Source organism: Chiloscyllium plagiosum, unplaced genomic scaffold (genome assembly GCF_037043375.1).
Source record: "Chiloscyllium plagiosum isolate Xiang-an unplaced genomic scaffold, Cpla_swu_hap1 HiC_scaffold_53X, whole genome shotgun sequence".
Classification (NCBI taxonomy): domain Eukaryota; kingdom Metazoa; phylum Chordata; class Chondrichthyes; order Orectolobiformes; family Hemiscylliidae; genus Chiloscyllium; species Chiloscyllium plagiosum.
The window spans coordinates 18,024,262-18,042,178 of NW_028270191.1; the positions used below are offsets into that span (position 1 = coordinate 18,024,262).

At 39.2% G+C, this 17,917-nt stretch overlaps 1 protein-coding gene across 9 annotated transcripts in view; it reads left to right on the forward strand.

Annotated features, from left to right (window-relative positions):
• ikzf4 (IKAROS family zinc finger 4) overlaps nucleotides 1–17,917 on the forward strand; it is a 267,594-nt gene that overhangs the window by 219,276 nt on the left and 30,401 nt on the right. For all 9 annotated transcript variants that reach the window (XM_087985435.1, XM_087985438.1, XM_087985439.1 and 6 more), the window contains one exon: nucleotides 17,238–17,387. In XM_087985435.1, the coding sequence (XP_087841561.1) occupies nucleotides 17,238–17,387 (150 nt within the window). The remainder of the gene's footprint in view (nucleotides 1–17,237; nucleotides 17,388–17,917) is intronic.

The window sequence follows — 17,917 nt, forward strand, 5'->3', positions numbered from 1 at the left end:
CATTTATCTAAATTAAACATCTGTCACTCCTCAGCCCACTGACCCAATTGATCAAGATCTTGATGAACTTCGATAACCTTCTTCACTGTCCATTACACCACCAATTTTGGTGTCATTTGCAAATTTACTAACCATTCTGTCTATATTCACATGCAAATCATTTATATAAATGACAAAAAGCAGTGGAGTCAGCATCAATCCTTGTGGCACACCTCTGGTCACAGGCCTCCAGTCCAAATAATAACCCTCCACCACCCTCTGTCTCTTACCTTCAAGCTAATTTTGTATCCAATTGGCTAGTTCTCCCTGTACTCCATGTGATCTAAGCTCGCTAACTTGCCTACCATGTGGAACCTTGTTGAACACATTGCTGAAGTCTGTTTAGACAATGTCCACTGTACTGCCGTCATCAATCTTCTTTGTCACTTCTTCAAACTAACTCAATCAAGTTAGTGAGGCACAATTTCCCATGCACAAAGCTATGTTAACTATCCCTAATCAGAACTTGCTTTTCCAAATGCATTTAAATCCTGTCCCTCAGAATCCCATCCGACAACTTATCCACCACTGACATCAGGCTCGCGGGGTCTATAGTTCCCTTGCTTTTTCTTACCATCTTTCTTAAATAATTGTACCACATTAACCACCTTCCAGTCTTCTGGCACCACATCTGTGGCTATCGATGATACACATACCTCAGCAAGAGGCCCAGGAATCACTTCCCTAGCTTCCCACGAAGTTCTGGGATACATATGATCAAGTTCCGGGAAGTTTTCCAGCTTTTGTGTTTTAAGATCTCTAACACTACCACCTCTGTAATATGGACATTTTTCAAGATTTCGCTATTTATTACCCTACACTCTCTATCTTCCATATCCTTCTCCAAAACAAATACTGATGCCAAATAGTCATTTAGTATCTCGCCCATCTCCCACGATTCTACATATAGATGGCCTTGTTGATCTTTAAAGGGCTGCATTCTCTCCCTAGTTACTCTTTTGCCCTTAATGTTTTTAGAATCTCTTTGGATTCTCCTTAACCCTATTTGCCAAAACTATCTCCTATCCCCTTTTTGCCCTCCTGATATTCCTCTTAAGATTACTGCTATTGCCCTTGTACTCAATCCCAGCTGTCTATACCTGATACATGTCTCCTTTTTCTTGACGAGAACCTCAATTTCTCTCGTCATCCAGCATTCCCTATACCTACCAGCCTTACCCTTCACACTAATAGGGGCATACTGCCTCTGGACACACTATCTCATTTTTGAAGGCCTCTTGCTTTCCAACTGTCCCTTTATCTGTGAATAGCCTCTCCCAATCAATTTTTCAAAGTTCTTGCCTGATACTGTCAAAATTGGCCTTACTCCATAACTATTTTAAAACTAATAGAATTATAATCACTGGTCCCAAAGTGCTGCCCCGCTGAGATGTCAGTCATTTGCCCTGCCTTATTTCCCAAGCAAAGGTCAGTAAAATAGAGTGTGTATGTGTATGTGTGTGTCAGAGAGAGAGAGAGAGAGAGAGAGACACACCTAAATGGAAACAGTGGTTCTATAGAAGGCTGACTCCATCCATTTTGTGCTGCTTCTATTGTTCCAACTTTTTCAAAAAAAAACCCAAGGCTTCATAAGCTGTTTATTGGCTTGGAACATACCTCTGTCTCAACCTCCCTTCATTTAAAAAAAAACAGGACAAAGTACAACTCTTAAAGTCATAGTATTGTCACACCTTCCCTCCCTCCCCCCTGCCCTTAAAAACAAATTAACCATCAATGTACAAAGATGGCTTCATTTTTAAAACCTTTAGTCTTACACCATTAGTACACTACAATACGTATACATTACATTAACTCTAAGCATGCAAACATTCATTACGACAGTCCATTTCAATCTGTTTCATCCACCACCAAAAACCTCCATCTTCCTTCATTAAAGTTGTGACAATACTTCAGCAATTATGTTCTCTCAGCCTGCCGCATATATAATTTTCAAATCAAATGGCTGTAACAATAAACTCCATCTAAACAGTCTGGTATTTTAATGTTTTTAGAAAAATTTAAAGATAAAGGAGTTATGATCAGTATATACAATTGCCTCAGTCACATTACTGGCAACATAAATGTTGAAATGATGTAATGCCAACACCAAGCTCAAGGTGATCTTCACAGCTGTGGAATATTTCTGTTAATGAATATTCAACTTTCTGGAAAAATACCCAATAGGTTTTTCTATCTTGTCATCTTTTTGGAAGAGTACAGCACTGACACTGACATCACGCACATTGATAGCTACCTTGGATGGCTTTGCGTAATTAGGTGTGACTAATGCTGGAGCAATGGTTAGCACAGCTTTCAGGCTGTCAAATGCCTTCTGACATTCCTCCATCCACTGAAATTTTCTGCACTTCAACATGTTAGTCAGTGGAGCAACCACCTTGCTAAAATTCGGTATGAATTTTCGATAAAAACCACTGAGTCCTGGAAATCGTAGTACTTCCCTCTTTGATGGTATGGCAAATTCCCTTTGTTTTCGCATCCTGTGGGGGCATCTGTCCATGTACATTGATATGGCCTCGGAACATGACTTGGGCTTTTGTGAACTCTCTTTAGCCAGGTTTATCACCAAGCCTGCCTTCTGAAGTCAATTGAACAATTCCAATAGATGCTCCAAATATTCTTTCCATGTGTGACTAAAAATCACCAGATTGTCAATGTACACCACACAGTTGAGTAATGACTTTTATTGGTTTGTTTTTGAAATGTAGCTTGGTGCACTTTTCGTACCAAATGGCATAACTTTAAACCAGTCAAGTACATTCAGTGTCATGAAAGCCAAATTTTCTTTTGCTCTCTCGGATAAAGGTACCTGCTAGTATCCTTTCAGTAAGTCCAGCTTCGAAATAGAAGTTGCTTGTCTCAGCTTCTCAATATAGTATCCCTGCTGTGGAATAAAATATGAATCAGATTTGGAAACTGCATTACCGTTGTGGTAATCAACACAAATGTTGGGTACCATTTGGTTTTGGTATCATCACTGTGGGTGAGCTCCATTTGCTGCAACTCATTTTTATTATATCGTGTTTGAGCTGCATTCAGTCTATTTTTGAACCTGTGCCAACTTTAGAGGGTTAAGTCTATAAGGATGTTGCTTATTTGGAACAGCATTTTCTATTTCTACATCATGTGTAAACATAGAGTCATAGAGATGTACAGCACGGAAACACTCTCTTCGGTCCAACTCATCCATGCCGACCAGATATCCCAACCTAATCTGTCCCACTTGACATCACCCGACCCATATCCCTCCAAACCCTTCCTATTCATGTTAGTACTTCCCAGCTTATTCCCACATATCTCTCCATGTGATTGTAATAACTCTTTCAGGTCATTTTGATTTTCCTCTGGAAGGTAGCTCAATAATTTATCCCAATTTTTGAGAACTTCCTAATTTTCCAATTTAGTTTGAAGAAGATCAACTGCAAATTTATCTGGATTCACTCTGAGTTGCAACAAGTACCACATTCTTCTTTTGCTTTCCTTCCCTGTCAAAATAACATTTGAGCATATTCGCATGACACACTGAGAATTTTCTTTCTCTCTGGTATTCTTATCAAATAATTCACCTCACTCAATTTCCTTCTGATTTGATGAGGCCCACTAAACCTGACTTTTAAAGTGTCACCTACCATAGGAAGTAACACAACACGTCGTTTCTTTCAGTAAAATTGCGGTTTTTTGATTTTGTCTCTGCTTCCTGTTTCATCACATGCTGTGCTTCTTTCAAATGCTGTCCAACTGACTCACTTGCTCTATTTAATCTTTCCCTAAAATTTGACAATCAAAATATGTGTCTGTGAACTCTGACTTACTAATTTCCCCTTAATTAATTTCAGTGGTCCTCTCACCTTCTGTCCGAAAACTAATTCAAATGGACTGAATTTAGTTGATTCACTAGACACATCCCTAATTGCAAAAAGTGCACATGGAATTCCTTTATCCAAATCCTCTGGATTGTCATGATTACAAGCCCTCAACATGCTCCTTGAAGTTTGATGCCACCATACTGATGTTCCTTACGATTCTGAATCATATACAGTTGATTTAAATTGTTTTATTCTGAAGCTATCCATAACTTAGTTGAATAATTTCAATGTAAAATTTGATCGTTGTTCTGATTGTGTCCCTGTAGGTAGTTCCTATCTGGTTTAAAAACAAAATTAAGTAACTCTTCTATAATCCTTTTAGCCATGTTACTGCATAATAAAATGACCTCTGGACATCTCGTAGACACATCTGTTATGGTCAACAGATATTGATTCTCACTTCTTTTTTAGGTAGGGGTCCTACGCAATCGATCAAGACTCTTGTAAAAGGCTCCTCACATGGTGCAATGGGTATTAAAGGTGCTGGTTTTATCACTGCCTGATGTTTTCCAATTACCTGACACGTGTGACATGTCCAGCAAAATTCAACCTAATCCTTATGCAGTCCTGGCCAATAAATATATTTTTGTATTTTAGCTTGGGTTTTTCTGACTCCCAAATGACTGGTAACATGTGCTACCCGCAACACCTTCTTTATATAATCAACCAGTCATACAACTTGATGAACTTCTGCCAATTTTTCATCTGCCTGAATATGTGATAGTATCCACTTCCTCATCAAAATATCATTTTTAAGATCGTAACATTCTGGGATGCAGTTAGATTTCTCTTCTGTGTGTACTTTTTGATCCAACTGCTTTTTTTTTCTTTTTGTTGTAACTCAACTAACCTCTCTGAAATAAAAAAATATCCACTTTGTCTTCCAGCTGTTCTTGTTTTTATCTCAACCATTTGATATAACATATTCTTATCTTTGTTCTTTGATTTCTCCTCTTGTTTCAACCTGTGGCTTTGTGACCTTGTTACCACACAGTCAAGAAAAATCCGAAGATATTCTTCCTATTACACCTCAGTTGCCTGATTTTCTATTGGTTTTTCAACCATAGTCAGCATCACTCCCATCTGTGATCAGCTGTATCATTCCCAAGGATAAATTCCATCTCCAGAACAGAGAATCTCTCTATTACTCCTACCATCACTTTTCACTGGAATCTGCAACCTCACCTTATATAATAGAACACTGTTCTTCTCACCATGAAATTCACAGTTTACCACCTTTTCCTAGCAAGATTCCTTCCAAAGTACATATCTCCTCATCTCTCACCATCAAAGATTGACTTGCTCCTGTATCTATTAAAATTTTAATTTTATTTTTACCCACTCTCCAGGTGCACCTGAATAAACCTTACCCACACAGGTAAATTCTTTAAAGAGATCTGGTAACTTCCTTATTAACCAACCCCTGACCAGGTTATAAATTTTTTTGCAGCTCTTTAGCTTCCACTGGAATCTCCTTCACCACGTTAATAAACCCATTGGCTTATCTTGTTTTACCACATCTGTGTTCCTAGTACTTTTCGTAAACATCTTGACTTTGAGACCTATTTTATTGTCGTGAAAACACCTGAGGGTTTTTAGTTCTTCCCCCACCCCCCATGGGGCTCCTTTTTGACATGTGGTAAACTGTCTTCAGCGAGATCTCCTTTTCCTTTACCACCTGAGGATTTCTCTTCTCCCCAGTTTCTATCCTGCACAGATTGAAATTTGTCAGAAGCCAAACTATGATTAATGAACTAACTCCTAATCATCGGTCATTTCAGTTGTTAATCTTGTAATTATAACATGCTGCTTTCCCACACGAGTTTACACGACTTCAGGAAGTCAAGTTTGAACTCCTTCAAAATAAGTTGCTCGAAGAGCATCATATGTCTGATCTATTTTTAATGTCCTTATCCAGCTATCAAAGTTACTTTGTTTGGTCCTTACAAATTCTGTATGTTTGACTAGGTTTCCTCCTTTAGGTTCCTAAAACATTTGTCAGTAGGCTTCTGGTACTAATTCATATGCTCTTAAGATGGCTTTTTTCACCTCATCGTATTCCCCAGGTACCACCTCTGATAGTGATGCAAATACCTCACTAGTTCTACCTACCAATTTTGTTTGAATCAACAACACCCACATGGTCACCACCCTTTCATTTGTTTTGTCACTTTCCAGATGAAATGAAATAGGCTTCTTTGTCATTCTCATCCAACCCTGGTAATGCTTAAACATATTTAAACAGATCTCCACAAGACTTTTGGCTACAATGGGTTTGCTCTTCATGTCCCCATCACTACTCCTATGTTCTATCCTAGCCATTTTAAATTGACTTTCCTCTTTTTCCTTTTCACCTTACAAAGTTTAAAAAGAAAACTCTTTTCCCTTCCTTTCTGCTGGGGCTTTCCTTTCTTTAACCGCCTACTTTTAATCGTAATTCAAACTGTTGCATTTCCTTCTCTCTCTCTCTTTTTCCCTTGCCATGGCCTCTAATTCAAGCTACCTCATTTGCAGTTGGATTTTAGCAATTTCCAATTATCCTGATTGCAATCTTGGCAATTGTAAATGCAGAGTTATTGCTGTAGTCATCACCCCTTGCTCACATTCTGTAAAACATCCAAAGTGACTTCTTCCATCCCCAGGAACCTCAGCGACTGAAAGTGTCATTATTATACAAGGCACACCCCAGTTAAACCAACTGAATGCAACACCTGACGAAAAATGCCAGCACTCACGATTCACTGTCTTTTGAGTTCAATAATCCTGAACCCAACCTGGTATTAGATTTCTTGATCCCGGATGAGCCCCCCAATTTGTTCTGAACTAGACCAAACCTCCCTATCAAGGAGATAGCATAGACCCTCACCTTTATCTTAGTTAAAGGCAAGTGTGATGTGCTGTGTTCCAGATGTAATTTAATTGGTCGCACTACCTGAATTTGAGAGAGAGAGAGAGAGAGCGAGCTTCTATAGCCACCTTCAAAACCTTAATAACTACTGAAAGCTAAACTAAAGCCATGGTTCTGTGGGAGCCTGACTGTACCCATTCAGGCTGCTTCTATTATTCCAACGTTAAAAGAAAACCCCAAGGTCTCTCAAACTGTTTACTTTATTGGCTTGGAACAGACTGCTTGCCATTCCTGTCTCAACCTCTCTTCATTTATTTAAAGAAAGACAAAATACATCTCTTAAAGCCATAGTATCATCACATTATTTCCAGTTGCAACATAATATGCAAATCGAACAATTGATTTTTTTTCTGTTGGGTAAACCGATTTCTTTCCATGGCTAACTTACGATAGAGCTGTTTTACCTATGAGGAAGCAATACTGTGCCAGAAAAGAGAGATTAGTAATCAAGGGGAAAACATTGTGTCCTGCAGATGTTGCAAAAGTGGATTTTTGACAAGATTTTTTTTCTTTATATAAATTACATCCTACTTTCTGCAATTTGTGTGCTATGCCATTTGTCTGACTATCACCCATTGCCTGAACATAATACCACTTTCACAGCACAAAGATGCTCCAAAGGTCAAGTCTGAAGTTGCTGAAAATTCATGAAGACTCTGATCAATTTATTTTGGATTGCTTTCCAGCTGTGACTGCAAGGTTGTAAGTTACGTTCGAAGCAACAATAGAATTCTTCGTATTAATTCAGTAGTAACTATGAGTAATGTCCTCTCGAAGCCTATTGTCAGCATCTCTTCACCCTTTTAGTCTGGTGATTTGTGGCTTATGGGAGTTATTGGTTTAAGATTATAAATTTGAAATTGTTAAAGTACTCTTGAAGTGTTCATGTCAAGACATAACAGGTTGTTTCCTTCCTTCCACCCTTACTTTCCTGAAGATAGTGAATCATCCTGTGAATATTCATGTAACATGGCATCCCTTGGGTACCTTGTTCAGTTGGTTATTTTTCTTCTGAAATGGGAGTGAGTTTTATCCAATTATCTGACGTCACAGCTGACATGTACTTTTACAGTGAGGGTTACTAGATAGTAATTAGTGATTTTTAAAAACCGAGGCTGTTTTCTTTCCACGAGAGACAGAGCCCAATTATGCTCCCACTGCCACAATAACAAATTTTAACAAACTCTAGAGAGACTAAATCTCCTAGGAATTTGGCATGAGGAAATTAGAGCTTCTTCAAACAACATTAACATTTATAGCATTGTAGTACTCACATGAGAACACAGATTTTAATGTATGTGAATTGCAAGAAAACACCAGTCCAAACTTGATGGACCAAACAGCCTGTTTTAGTACTGAGGTATTCGCTGAAACAACTTTGCTGGCTTACTCTGCATTGTTGCATTATAGCAGTAATGTATTTTAGTTTTAAACTTCTGTTCAAGTCTTTCATAATTTATTTTAGATGAAGCATTTATGGTACACTACTTATTTTTTGATAAAGAGCCATATGATCCTTCAGTATAAATGAACTCTGCTGCCAAAATGGGAAAACTGCAGGATGTGCAAAATATTTTGCCATAGTTTGGTTGTATTTAGAAGTACTGTAACCTTAAGAAGAAACACTCTAGTCATAACAAAGGCTGATAACAGTCCATGGATGGGGATGATTATTAAGAGAGGCATTTGACAGTACACATCAGAACATTCTGGGATATTATGGTTAATGCAGCTACAGTGCTTTGTACAACAACTTACCATTTTGTTTCAAAGTGATTTAAAGCCCACTCTGCCCCATTACACAATCAGTGTGCTTTTAGTTGGACATTAAAGAGAGAATAATAGCTGCGTACTGATTCATTGATGCTCACAATATTGTACCACTTAAACAGGGATGTATGAAAAGTTGAAATCTTTGGGAGAAATATGTTAGAAGTTATGTGCCAATGTTCAATAGGATTGCAAACAATTCAACAAAAGCAAAATTCCATTATATAGATTTTCCATAAGAAAGATTGCTTCAGTGTACGGTATTCAGGGTGTCTGAAAAGCAATAGGCATTCTTAAAATATTTTTTTAAATAGAGTTCTTTAACAGCAATTTTTAAGAGGAAGACATGTTTTCCTTTGCTCTCTACAGTAACCAAAGTCATGCAAGTATAATAGCCAAAGCCATCTGCAAAATGTTTCAAATGGCTCCTATTCATTTGCATTTGCTTCGGTTTCTGAAAGTTTTGTGCTCTCAGCTTTGGATCTGGGACATACAAAGGACTGGTTGTGATTGTTAGAATAGCCTTACTTCATGCATATGTCATCTTCTGTTCACATATCCTAAATTTTCCATTTTATTCAGCAGCCTGGCAATATTTCAAAGTTGGTCAATCTTGGCGGGGGGGGACACAGACACACACACACAATTCTGTGCTACAGAAGACTTTATCACTTCAGTATTTAGAGCCATTGTGTCCTTGTTCCAGAATTGCAATTCAGATCAATATCAAGCAACATTATTGATGAATACTGGTCATGTTGCAGATATTTTTTCTTTAATTTTCTTTCCCACCTTGAGTTTAAAAACAAGCTTTAACATCTAATGTCACCCTTGAATTCTTGTTCGAAGAGTGTGGTGCTGGGAAAGTACAGCCGGTCAGGCAACATCTGAGGATCAAGAGACTCAACGTTTTGGGCATAAGCCCTTCATCAGGATGAAGGGCTTATGCTCGAAATGTCTGCTGTTCTGCTCCTCGGATGCTGCCTGACCAGCTGTGCTTTTCCAGCACCATACTCTTCGACTCTGATCTCCATCATCTGCAGTTCTCACTTTCTCCTCCTTGAATTCTTGTTGTTTGTTCTAATGAAGAGAGTGCCTTTGTCTCATTTCTCAAACAGCATGGCTTAGAGCTTTGCTAAAAAGGCTTCTATAATCCATATGTATCCTTATTTGAAGCACATGCTAATCACCTTGATACTAAATCACTATTTAGCTCTTTATTCATCTCTGAAAGGTCTTTGTGAACAAAGCACGAAAAAAAACATCCAATTTCATCTCAATTCCAGACTTTTCATTCAGGATAGAAAACCTAGAGTTAAGCAATTCTTCCAAATGTTTTCCATTGTTGTGTCGCATTTCTCGATAAACAGGATTCTAAACTTAAAAAAAGACTGGAAATACTCATTAGTTCAAGTAACATCTATGGAGGGAGAAATCATTAACTTTTAAGATTGACCTTTTACAGTGACAAATGGTCATCGGCCTAAAATGTCAACTCTTTCTTCGTAGATACTGATTGGCCTTTTGATGACATGTGCATCATGTGCAGGAGGAGGCATCATAGGAGTTAGCCTCTTTAACACTGCTGTTCCATTCAGTAACTTCATGGCTGATCTGATTGCTCCACCTACCACTAATAACCTTTTGACCTCTTTGCTTATCAAGAACCTTTCTACATCTGCCTTAAAATGTTTAAAGACACCCCTTCCACTGCCTTTTGAGATTTGTGAACCTCTGAAAGAAAGCAAACATTCACCTTGCTTCCCTCTTAAATACCCCTTATTTGTAAACAATGACCCTAGTTCTAGATTCTAGACAAGCGGAAGCATCCTATCCAAATCCATCCTGTCCAGACCTCTCTGGATCTTGCATGTTTCAATCAAGTCACTCCTTACTCTTTGAAACTCCTACAGGCGCAAGCCTAGCCTGTCCAAGCTTTCCTCATAAGGTAACGCCCAGGTCCCTCTGCATCTTGCACCTGTGCGATCTCTTGGATAATATACGACATCTTATATTCTTCTTCTAAAATGGACAATTTCAACATTGTACTTCATTTGCCAGATATTTGTCCACTAACAATGGATTAATTTGGAGCCTCCTTATGTCATCTTCACTACTCACTTTCCTAACTGTCTTTGTATCATCATCAAATTTAACAACCATAATACTCAGCAAATGTGTTTGGAAACTGAAATAAAATCAACTGTAGAGTGTTGTTTTTGTAGATTAATATCTGGAATAACTCAGGAAACCTGACTGGAAATGAACTTCGTTTATTGTTGAGCACCAAAATAGAGCCACTACTAATGGCATACAAAGGCTAGTCCCAGTCCAGGTCCCATCCTTGGGTCTGCATTTGTTTTTCCTAATCAACCTGTTCAGACATGTTGTTACACACCTGTGGAGCAGGTGAGACTTGAACCCCAGGCCTCTTGGATCAGAGATAGGGATATCACCAATGCACTGCAAGTGACCTAGGGCCGCCTTTATATTCTGATCAATCTGCTCAGAGATGTTTTTCTTTAGATTAGATTAGATTACTTACAGTGTGGAAACAGGCCCTTCGGCCCAACAAGTCCACACCGCCCCGCCGAAGCGCAACCCACCCATACCCCTACATTTACCCCTTACCTAACACTACGGGCAATTTAGCATGGCCAATTTACCTGACCTGCACATCTTTGGATTGTGGGAGGAAACCGGAGCACCCGGAGGAAACCCACGCAATGTTATTGCACACTTCTGGAGCAGGTGGGATGGAATCCAAGTCTCTCTCTCTTTAATATTCAGAAGTGCTCTGAACACAACTGTTTTTTTTTCCCTCCCAACAAATCGCCATGACTTTTTTTAAAAAACTATTAACCGGTAAAATACCCGTACAGCCAATTGGAGATCTACATGCAAAACCTGTTAGAGCCAATACAAGCCATCAAAAGTGAGGGAGCAGTAGGGAGGGTGGGATTGGGTCTGCTTTATTGTTTCTCATCTATCTAGAAGTGTTATATATCACAGACAAAGGGTCTGCTTTATCATGTGATGAGTTTCAGCTGGGCAGGCCATTGCCTGTTACCAAAGAACTCCTACTCCGTGAGCTCCATAAGATTAATTAGTGATTCCCCATGGGCTTTATAAGGGTTATCACAATATCCGGTGCTTGGCTAAGGGCCTTATGGTGCAATGGTAGTGTCCCTACCTCTGAACCAGGAGGCCTAAGTTCAAGTACCACTTGCTCCAGTGGTGTGTAATAGCATCTCTGAGAAAGTTGATTAGAAAATTATCTAGCCATTGCTTGTTCGCAGTGTTACTAGTAGACATTCCAAGTTTGAAAGTTTTATTTCAAGGAGATACATATTACAGAGGAGGATAAAGTGAATAAATCCCCAGGACTTGATCACGTGTACCCTAGAAGTCTGGGAAGCTAGGGAAGTGATTGCTGAGCCTCTTGCTGAGATACTTGTATCATCAATAGTCACAAGTGAGGTGCCGGAAAACTGATGTTTGGCTAACTGTGGTGCCACTGTTTAAGAAGGGTGGTAAGGATAAGCCAGGGAATGAAAGACCAGTGAGCCTGACGGTAGTGGGCAGTTTGTTTGAGGGAGTCCTGAGGAGACAGGATGTACATGTATTTGGAAAGGCAAGGACTGATTAGGGATAGTCAACATGGCTTTGTGCGTGGGAAATCATGTCTCACAAACTTGATTGAGTTTTTTGAAGAAGTAACAAAGAGGATTGATAAGGGCAGAGCGGTGGACGTGATCTATATGGACTTCAGTAAGGGCATTCAACAACGTTCCCCATGGGAGACTGGTTAGCAAGGTTAGATCTCATTGAATACAGGGAGAACTAGCCATTTGGATACAGAAATGACTCAAAGGTAGAAGACATAGGGTGGTGGAGGACGGTTGTGACCAATGGTGTGCCACAAGGATCGGTGCTGGGTCCCCTACTTTTCTTCATTTATATAAATGATTTGGATAGGAGCATAAGAGGCATAATTAGTATGATTGCAGATGACACCAAAATTGGAGGTGTAGTGGACAGCAAAGAAGGTTACCTCAGATTACAACAGGATCTTGACCAGATGGGCCAATGGACTGAGAAGTGGCAGATGGAGTTTAATTTAGATAAATGCAAGGTGCTGCATTTTGGGAAAGCAAATCTTAGCAGGACTTATACACTTAATGGTAAAGTCCTTGGGAGTGTTGCTGAATAAAGAGACCTTGGAGTGCAGGTTCATAGTTCAATGAAAGTAGAATTGCAGGTAGATAGGATAGTGAAGAAAGTGTTTGGTATTCTTTCCTTTATTGGTCAGAGTATTGAGTACAGGAGTTGGGAGGTCATGTTGCGGCTGCATAAGACATTGGATAGGCCACTTTTGGAATATTGCGTGCAGTTCTGGTCTCCTGCCTCTCAGAAGGATGTTGTGAAACTTGAAAGGGTTCAGAAAAGGTTTACAAGTATGTTGCCAGGGTTTGAGGATTTAAGCCACAGGGAGAGGTTGAATAGGCTGGGGCTGTTTTCCCTGGAGCGTCGGAGGCTGAGGGGTGACCTTTATAGAGGTTTATAAAATCATGAGGGGCATGGATAAGATAAATAGACAAAGTCTCTTCCCTGGGGTCGGGGAGTCCAGAGCTAAAAGGCATTGGTTTTGGGTGAGAGGAGAAAGATATAAAAGAGACGTAAGGGGCAACCTTTTCACACAGAGGGTGGTGCGTGTATGAAATGAGTTGCCAGTGGAAGTGGTGGAGGCTGGTACAATTGCAACATTTAAAAGGCATCTGGATGGGTATATGAATAGAGGGATATGGGCCGGGTGCTGGCAAGTGGGACTAAATTGGGTTGGGATATCTGGTCGGTATGGACGAGTTGGACCAAAGGGTCTGTTTCCGTGCTTTACATCTCTGTGACTCTGAGACAATATTTTCTGGGACTTGTGTTGAAAATGTCCAAACCCTTAGCACTACTAATCCCAAAATGACATTCCTATCCAGAGGCCAGTGTCTAACTCACTATACTGTCTAATCCCTTTGGTGTACAAAGAGTTTAAACAAACAGCCTTCCTCTCATATACTTCGTAGACTGTTAAAGGATGGCTGAGATTGGCTAATTTACTCCAGCCAGGGAATCAAATTTAGGATCCTCCTGTTTTGTTTAGATATTACATATTGGATAAATTCATGAGGGGAGTGACTTCTTGGACATTGTGTTGGAAGTTTTATAAATTAATGTTATAAGTTGGTAACAGCATTGGATGTGAAGTGTGTTTTTCTTAGTGCTAAATTTCTTGATTTCACAGAGACTTTAGGATTGCACTAACAAAATAGTGTCAATCTGCTGTAACCAACATCTGGGCTCTGTTGGGCAGCACGGACACACCTACGTGTTCTCAGTCACCAATAGACTGGCCATTTCTCAGATCCAGCTGAACAGTGAGAGGGAAATGGCAAGATCAAGGTTTTTGTAAACTAAACAGCTAGTTTGTTAATATCAGATGATGACAACGACTTGTATTTATATAGTGCTCTTACAGAGCAAAACATGCCAAAGTGTTTCACAGGAGCATTATGAAGCAAATGTTGATACCACGCCACATGAGGCCACAGCAGATGGTGAAAAGATTTGTCAAAAAGGTGGGATTTAAGGAATGCCTTAAGGGTTGAAAGAGGGATTTGGAGAGGGAATTCCAGAGATTGGGTCTCAGCAGCTGAAGATAGCTATAAAAGGAAATCTTTTTAGCTAAAATTTCTGCAGCGCATCTACTGCACTTCAATACATTCCCTTCTGGGTTGAACTAAAAATGCTATTAAATCCTCTTTGATCACTTAGAAAACATCAAGAAATTAGCACTTTACAGACGTATTTGTAGAGAGCTGGAGTAAGTGTGTTATGGTGTCAAAACAAAATGTGAGTAAAACAATCGATCTTTCTTTTATAAATGCACCTATTTTGGAGTCCACATTAAAATGTTTCACTGTTTAAAAAGGTCACTGAAAGCCAACATACAGGTGCAACAAGCAGTCACAAAGGCAAGCGATATGTTGGCCTTCATTGGAAAGGGATTTGACTTTAGGAGTAAAAATATCTTGCTTCAATTGTATAGAATCTTGCTGAGACCCCACCTGCAGTATTGTATGCAGTGTTGGGCCCCTTATTTGAGGGAATGGATCAAACCGTATGTAATACTGAGTTGAGTGAAGAATTTCTAAAATGCAACATCTTTAAAGAAAAGAGATTGACTACTTCCCAAAAATGGTGCCACTCCATAATTAGTATTCTATTTTGAATGGCCGACTTTGAAATGGCTGTGATGGAATCCATGTGTACAAAATGACAAATGTTGTGATGAAGCAAAAAAAGAAGAATAACTCATCAAAATTGTTGACATCTTTTATCTTTCCTTCCCTTCCTGCCAATTACTGTCATCACCCAAGGGGGGAAAAAGCTAGTTGGGCTTAAACTTTAAAATAGCTGCCTATGTGATTGCTTAAAATGTGGATCTAATACTGTAGAACTTGGCCTGAATTATCAATTTCATGGAACCTACATTACCGGGAACTGCAATTGCCCTATTGAAACATTCTCTGAATGGTTCCACAGTTCGTGTGCAGCAAAAGGTAACTGTGAAACAGGAATCTGGAATTACCCAGCTAAGAGTATTCAGGCTGCGCAAAAGCAAAGGAACTCAGGTATGCTCACCCCACGATTACTTTTTTTTTAAAAAATAAACTGGTACAGCCAATATTACATTGCAAATCATCAGCGTTTTATTCTGCAGCTACATTTGACTGTGCAACTGAGAACATTCCCTCATTTTTCAATTGAAATTTGAACAAATATTTGTAAAAGATACAAGAATGTGATTTAAATAGGACAGCCTTTTTGCTGTTGTCGGTAACCAAATAATATCAATGTGGGGATCAACAGCTTCCAGTAATATTGCTCAGCTGAATTGGTTGGAAGTGTATCACCATTTTAGACATTTGTAATACTTGGTACTTATGTTGCTCTTGATAGGATAGTTGTAAATCAAGCTGATGCATAAGGATCCAGGAAGTTGAAGACAGCATAATTATCAAGGGAACAGCAAGAAGAAATAATTGATGCATGCTTGCTGTGGTTCAGATGCATCTGTATATGGATGGTCAGCTTACATGGTTGTGTCTCATTTGGTGTTTGTGTTTAGTTTACCTCCTACACTAATTGACCGTGTATTTGAAGGTAGGACAAGTAGTTCTGGTAATGGAAATGTTGGTGGCCAAAAGCAATTTGACTGCTTGTAACAGAAGGATTGGGATTTCTTTGGAACAATACTGAGTACCACAGCAAGCATATATTGTATATGGTAATCTCCTTAAATAACATTTGTGTCTCAAATGTTTTTGTACTTTGCATTTTTGATATGAGCTACTGCTTTCTGTGACTGAAAGGTTAGGTTTGTTAAAATTGTAATGTTTAAGGATAGTGATAATGTATAATTTATTCAAAAAAGTTAACAGTTTATGTGGGTAATAAAGTTGACAAATCTTGTAGGTTCCACCTGACTGCCTCGCTTCCTAACTCAAATCATGTCCCTGCTCTAGCCTGAATCGTGCAATATTCCGCAGTTTCTTTTTCCCTCGTTTCCTCCATTGGCCTCTGCAAGCCTAACTTGACTATAAGATCTGCTCCCTTTTACGGTATTGCCACCATTCTGCTAATGATCCAACTTTCCTTCCTGGCTCTCATGCTAGCTGCCATAAGAAATGGTTTCCTCTTTCCAGGTATTGTTTCCTGCCTTTCAAAATGGTTGTTATCAGTGCTTTCTCCTAAGAAAACTATCCTTGACCACTTTATGCTTGTAAACTTCTCTGGATTTGCCACAAGCACCGAAATGACCCCAAAATCCCAGAATATATCCTCTGTGACTTTGACTATGATATGCCATCCTGCCTCATCCTCCATGATATGCAATCAGCTAAATTAATAGCACAATTAAATATTCAGCCAACATTTTACTTTTTGACTTGTCGCGTACTGTTACTCCCAGACTCTGTTCCATTAACTACTTCAGTTGTATGAATGATGTACTTAAGTCCAACGAGTGCCTGATTCCATTTATTGCAAACACTTCCCTAAAGATCAAAATCTTAATAGTTTGTATTTTAAGACTGTGTATGTTGACTGAAAGTCAGTTTAATTTAGAGATGCAGCTTTTCACATCCAGTTATTTTTGTGCTACTCCGTACCATTGGCTGTTTATATGCAGTGTTAACAATTCCATTGAATGCCTATTGTTCTGGCACACTGATCATTAATCAGCTAATAGTCAGCAATGGGGGAAACAAAAAAAAAAATGGCAGTTTCCTATTCCTGTGATGCCCATGTCTGAATTTTGTGACTTGGGGTACCTATGTTTGGATGCTGTCCTGGACTGGATATTTTGCCTGAGATGAGATGGAAGCTCTGGGCGAACAAAGTAGTGCTTAGAAATGAAGAGTTTTTGTCTGGAATGTTACCTAGCTTGGATATTGTTGGCTTGTTTCATATTTCTAGTATTTTTCCATTTTTAATTTAATGTATTGTGTCCAATTCAATGTAACATCGTAGATTATCTTGCATAATCTAATGCTTTTCTGATAATTTTGTGTTTTCTTTAGTCTCCTCTCCCACGGTCGGCAAGCCTTACAAATGTAATTACTGTGGTCGGAGTTACAAGCAGCAGAGTTCACTGGAGGAGCACAAGGAGCGCTGTCACAACTACCTACAGAGTCTGAATGCTGAGCCACCACAGCCATCTACTCAGCAAGGTCTGTAACCAGCAGTGCTATAGTTAGTCTGGGGAAGCAGGGACTATGTCTAGTTGTGCCACGGTCACCCAAAGATAGTGAAACAGATAGCGTATAACTAGCAGTGACATATCCAAATGGTAATTATGGTGTTGCATAGTTATGTGGTTAGCTGCTCATTACTTGTGCACTGCTATATTTTTCATGTTTGAAAAAGTGTGCTTAAGTCATTCAGATATCATTCACACACCTTAGGAACTTGTCAAATCCAAAATTTACCTCTGTAAAATTGATTCGAGATTCATTTTATTTAAATGGCACCAGCAGAATCACCTCTTAAGTGGCACCCTTCCCTGCATAAAGCTCTGCACAAAGGCGGAGGATCTGCCCAATCATCTAATTTAACAAATGTTGTGTTGAACTTTTGATCTACCTGATAATTCAATGGAAAACACTCTCAACAATTTGCTGGAAATGTAATTCAAATGTATTAACAAAGGGATTGATCAGGAACAGAGAAGTCAATATCTGATGCACATCTGAGCATAGCA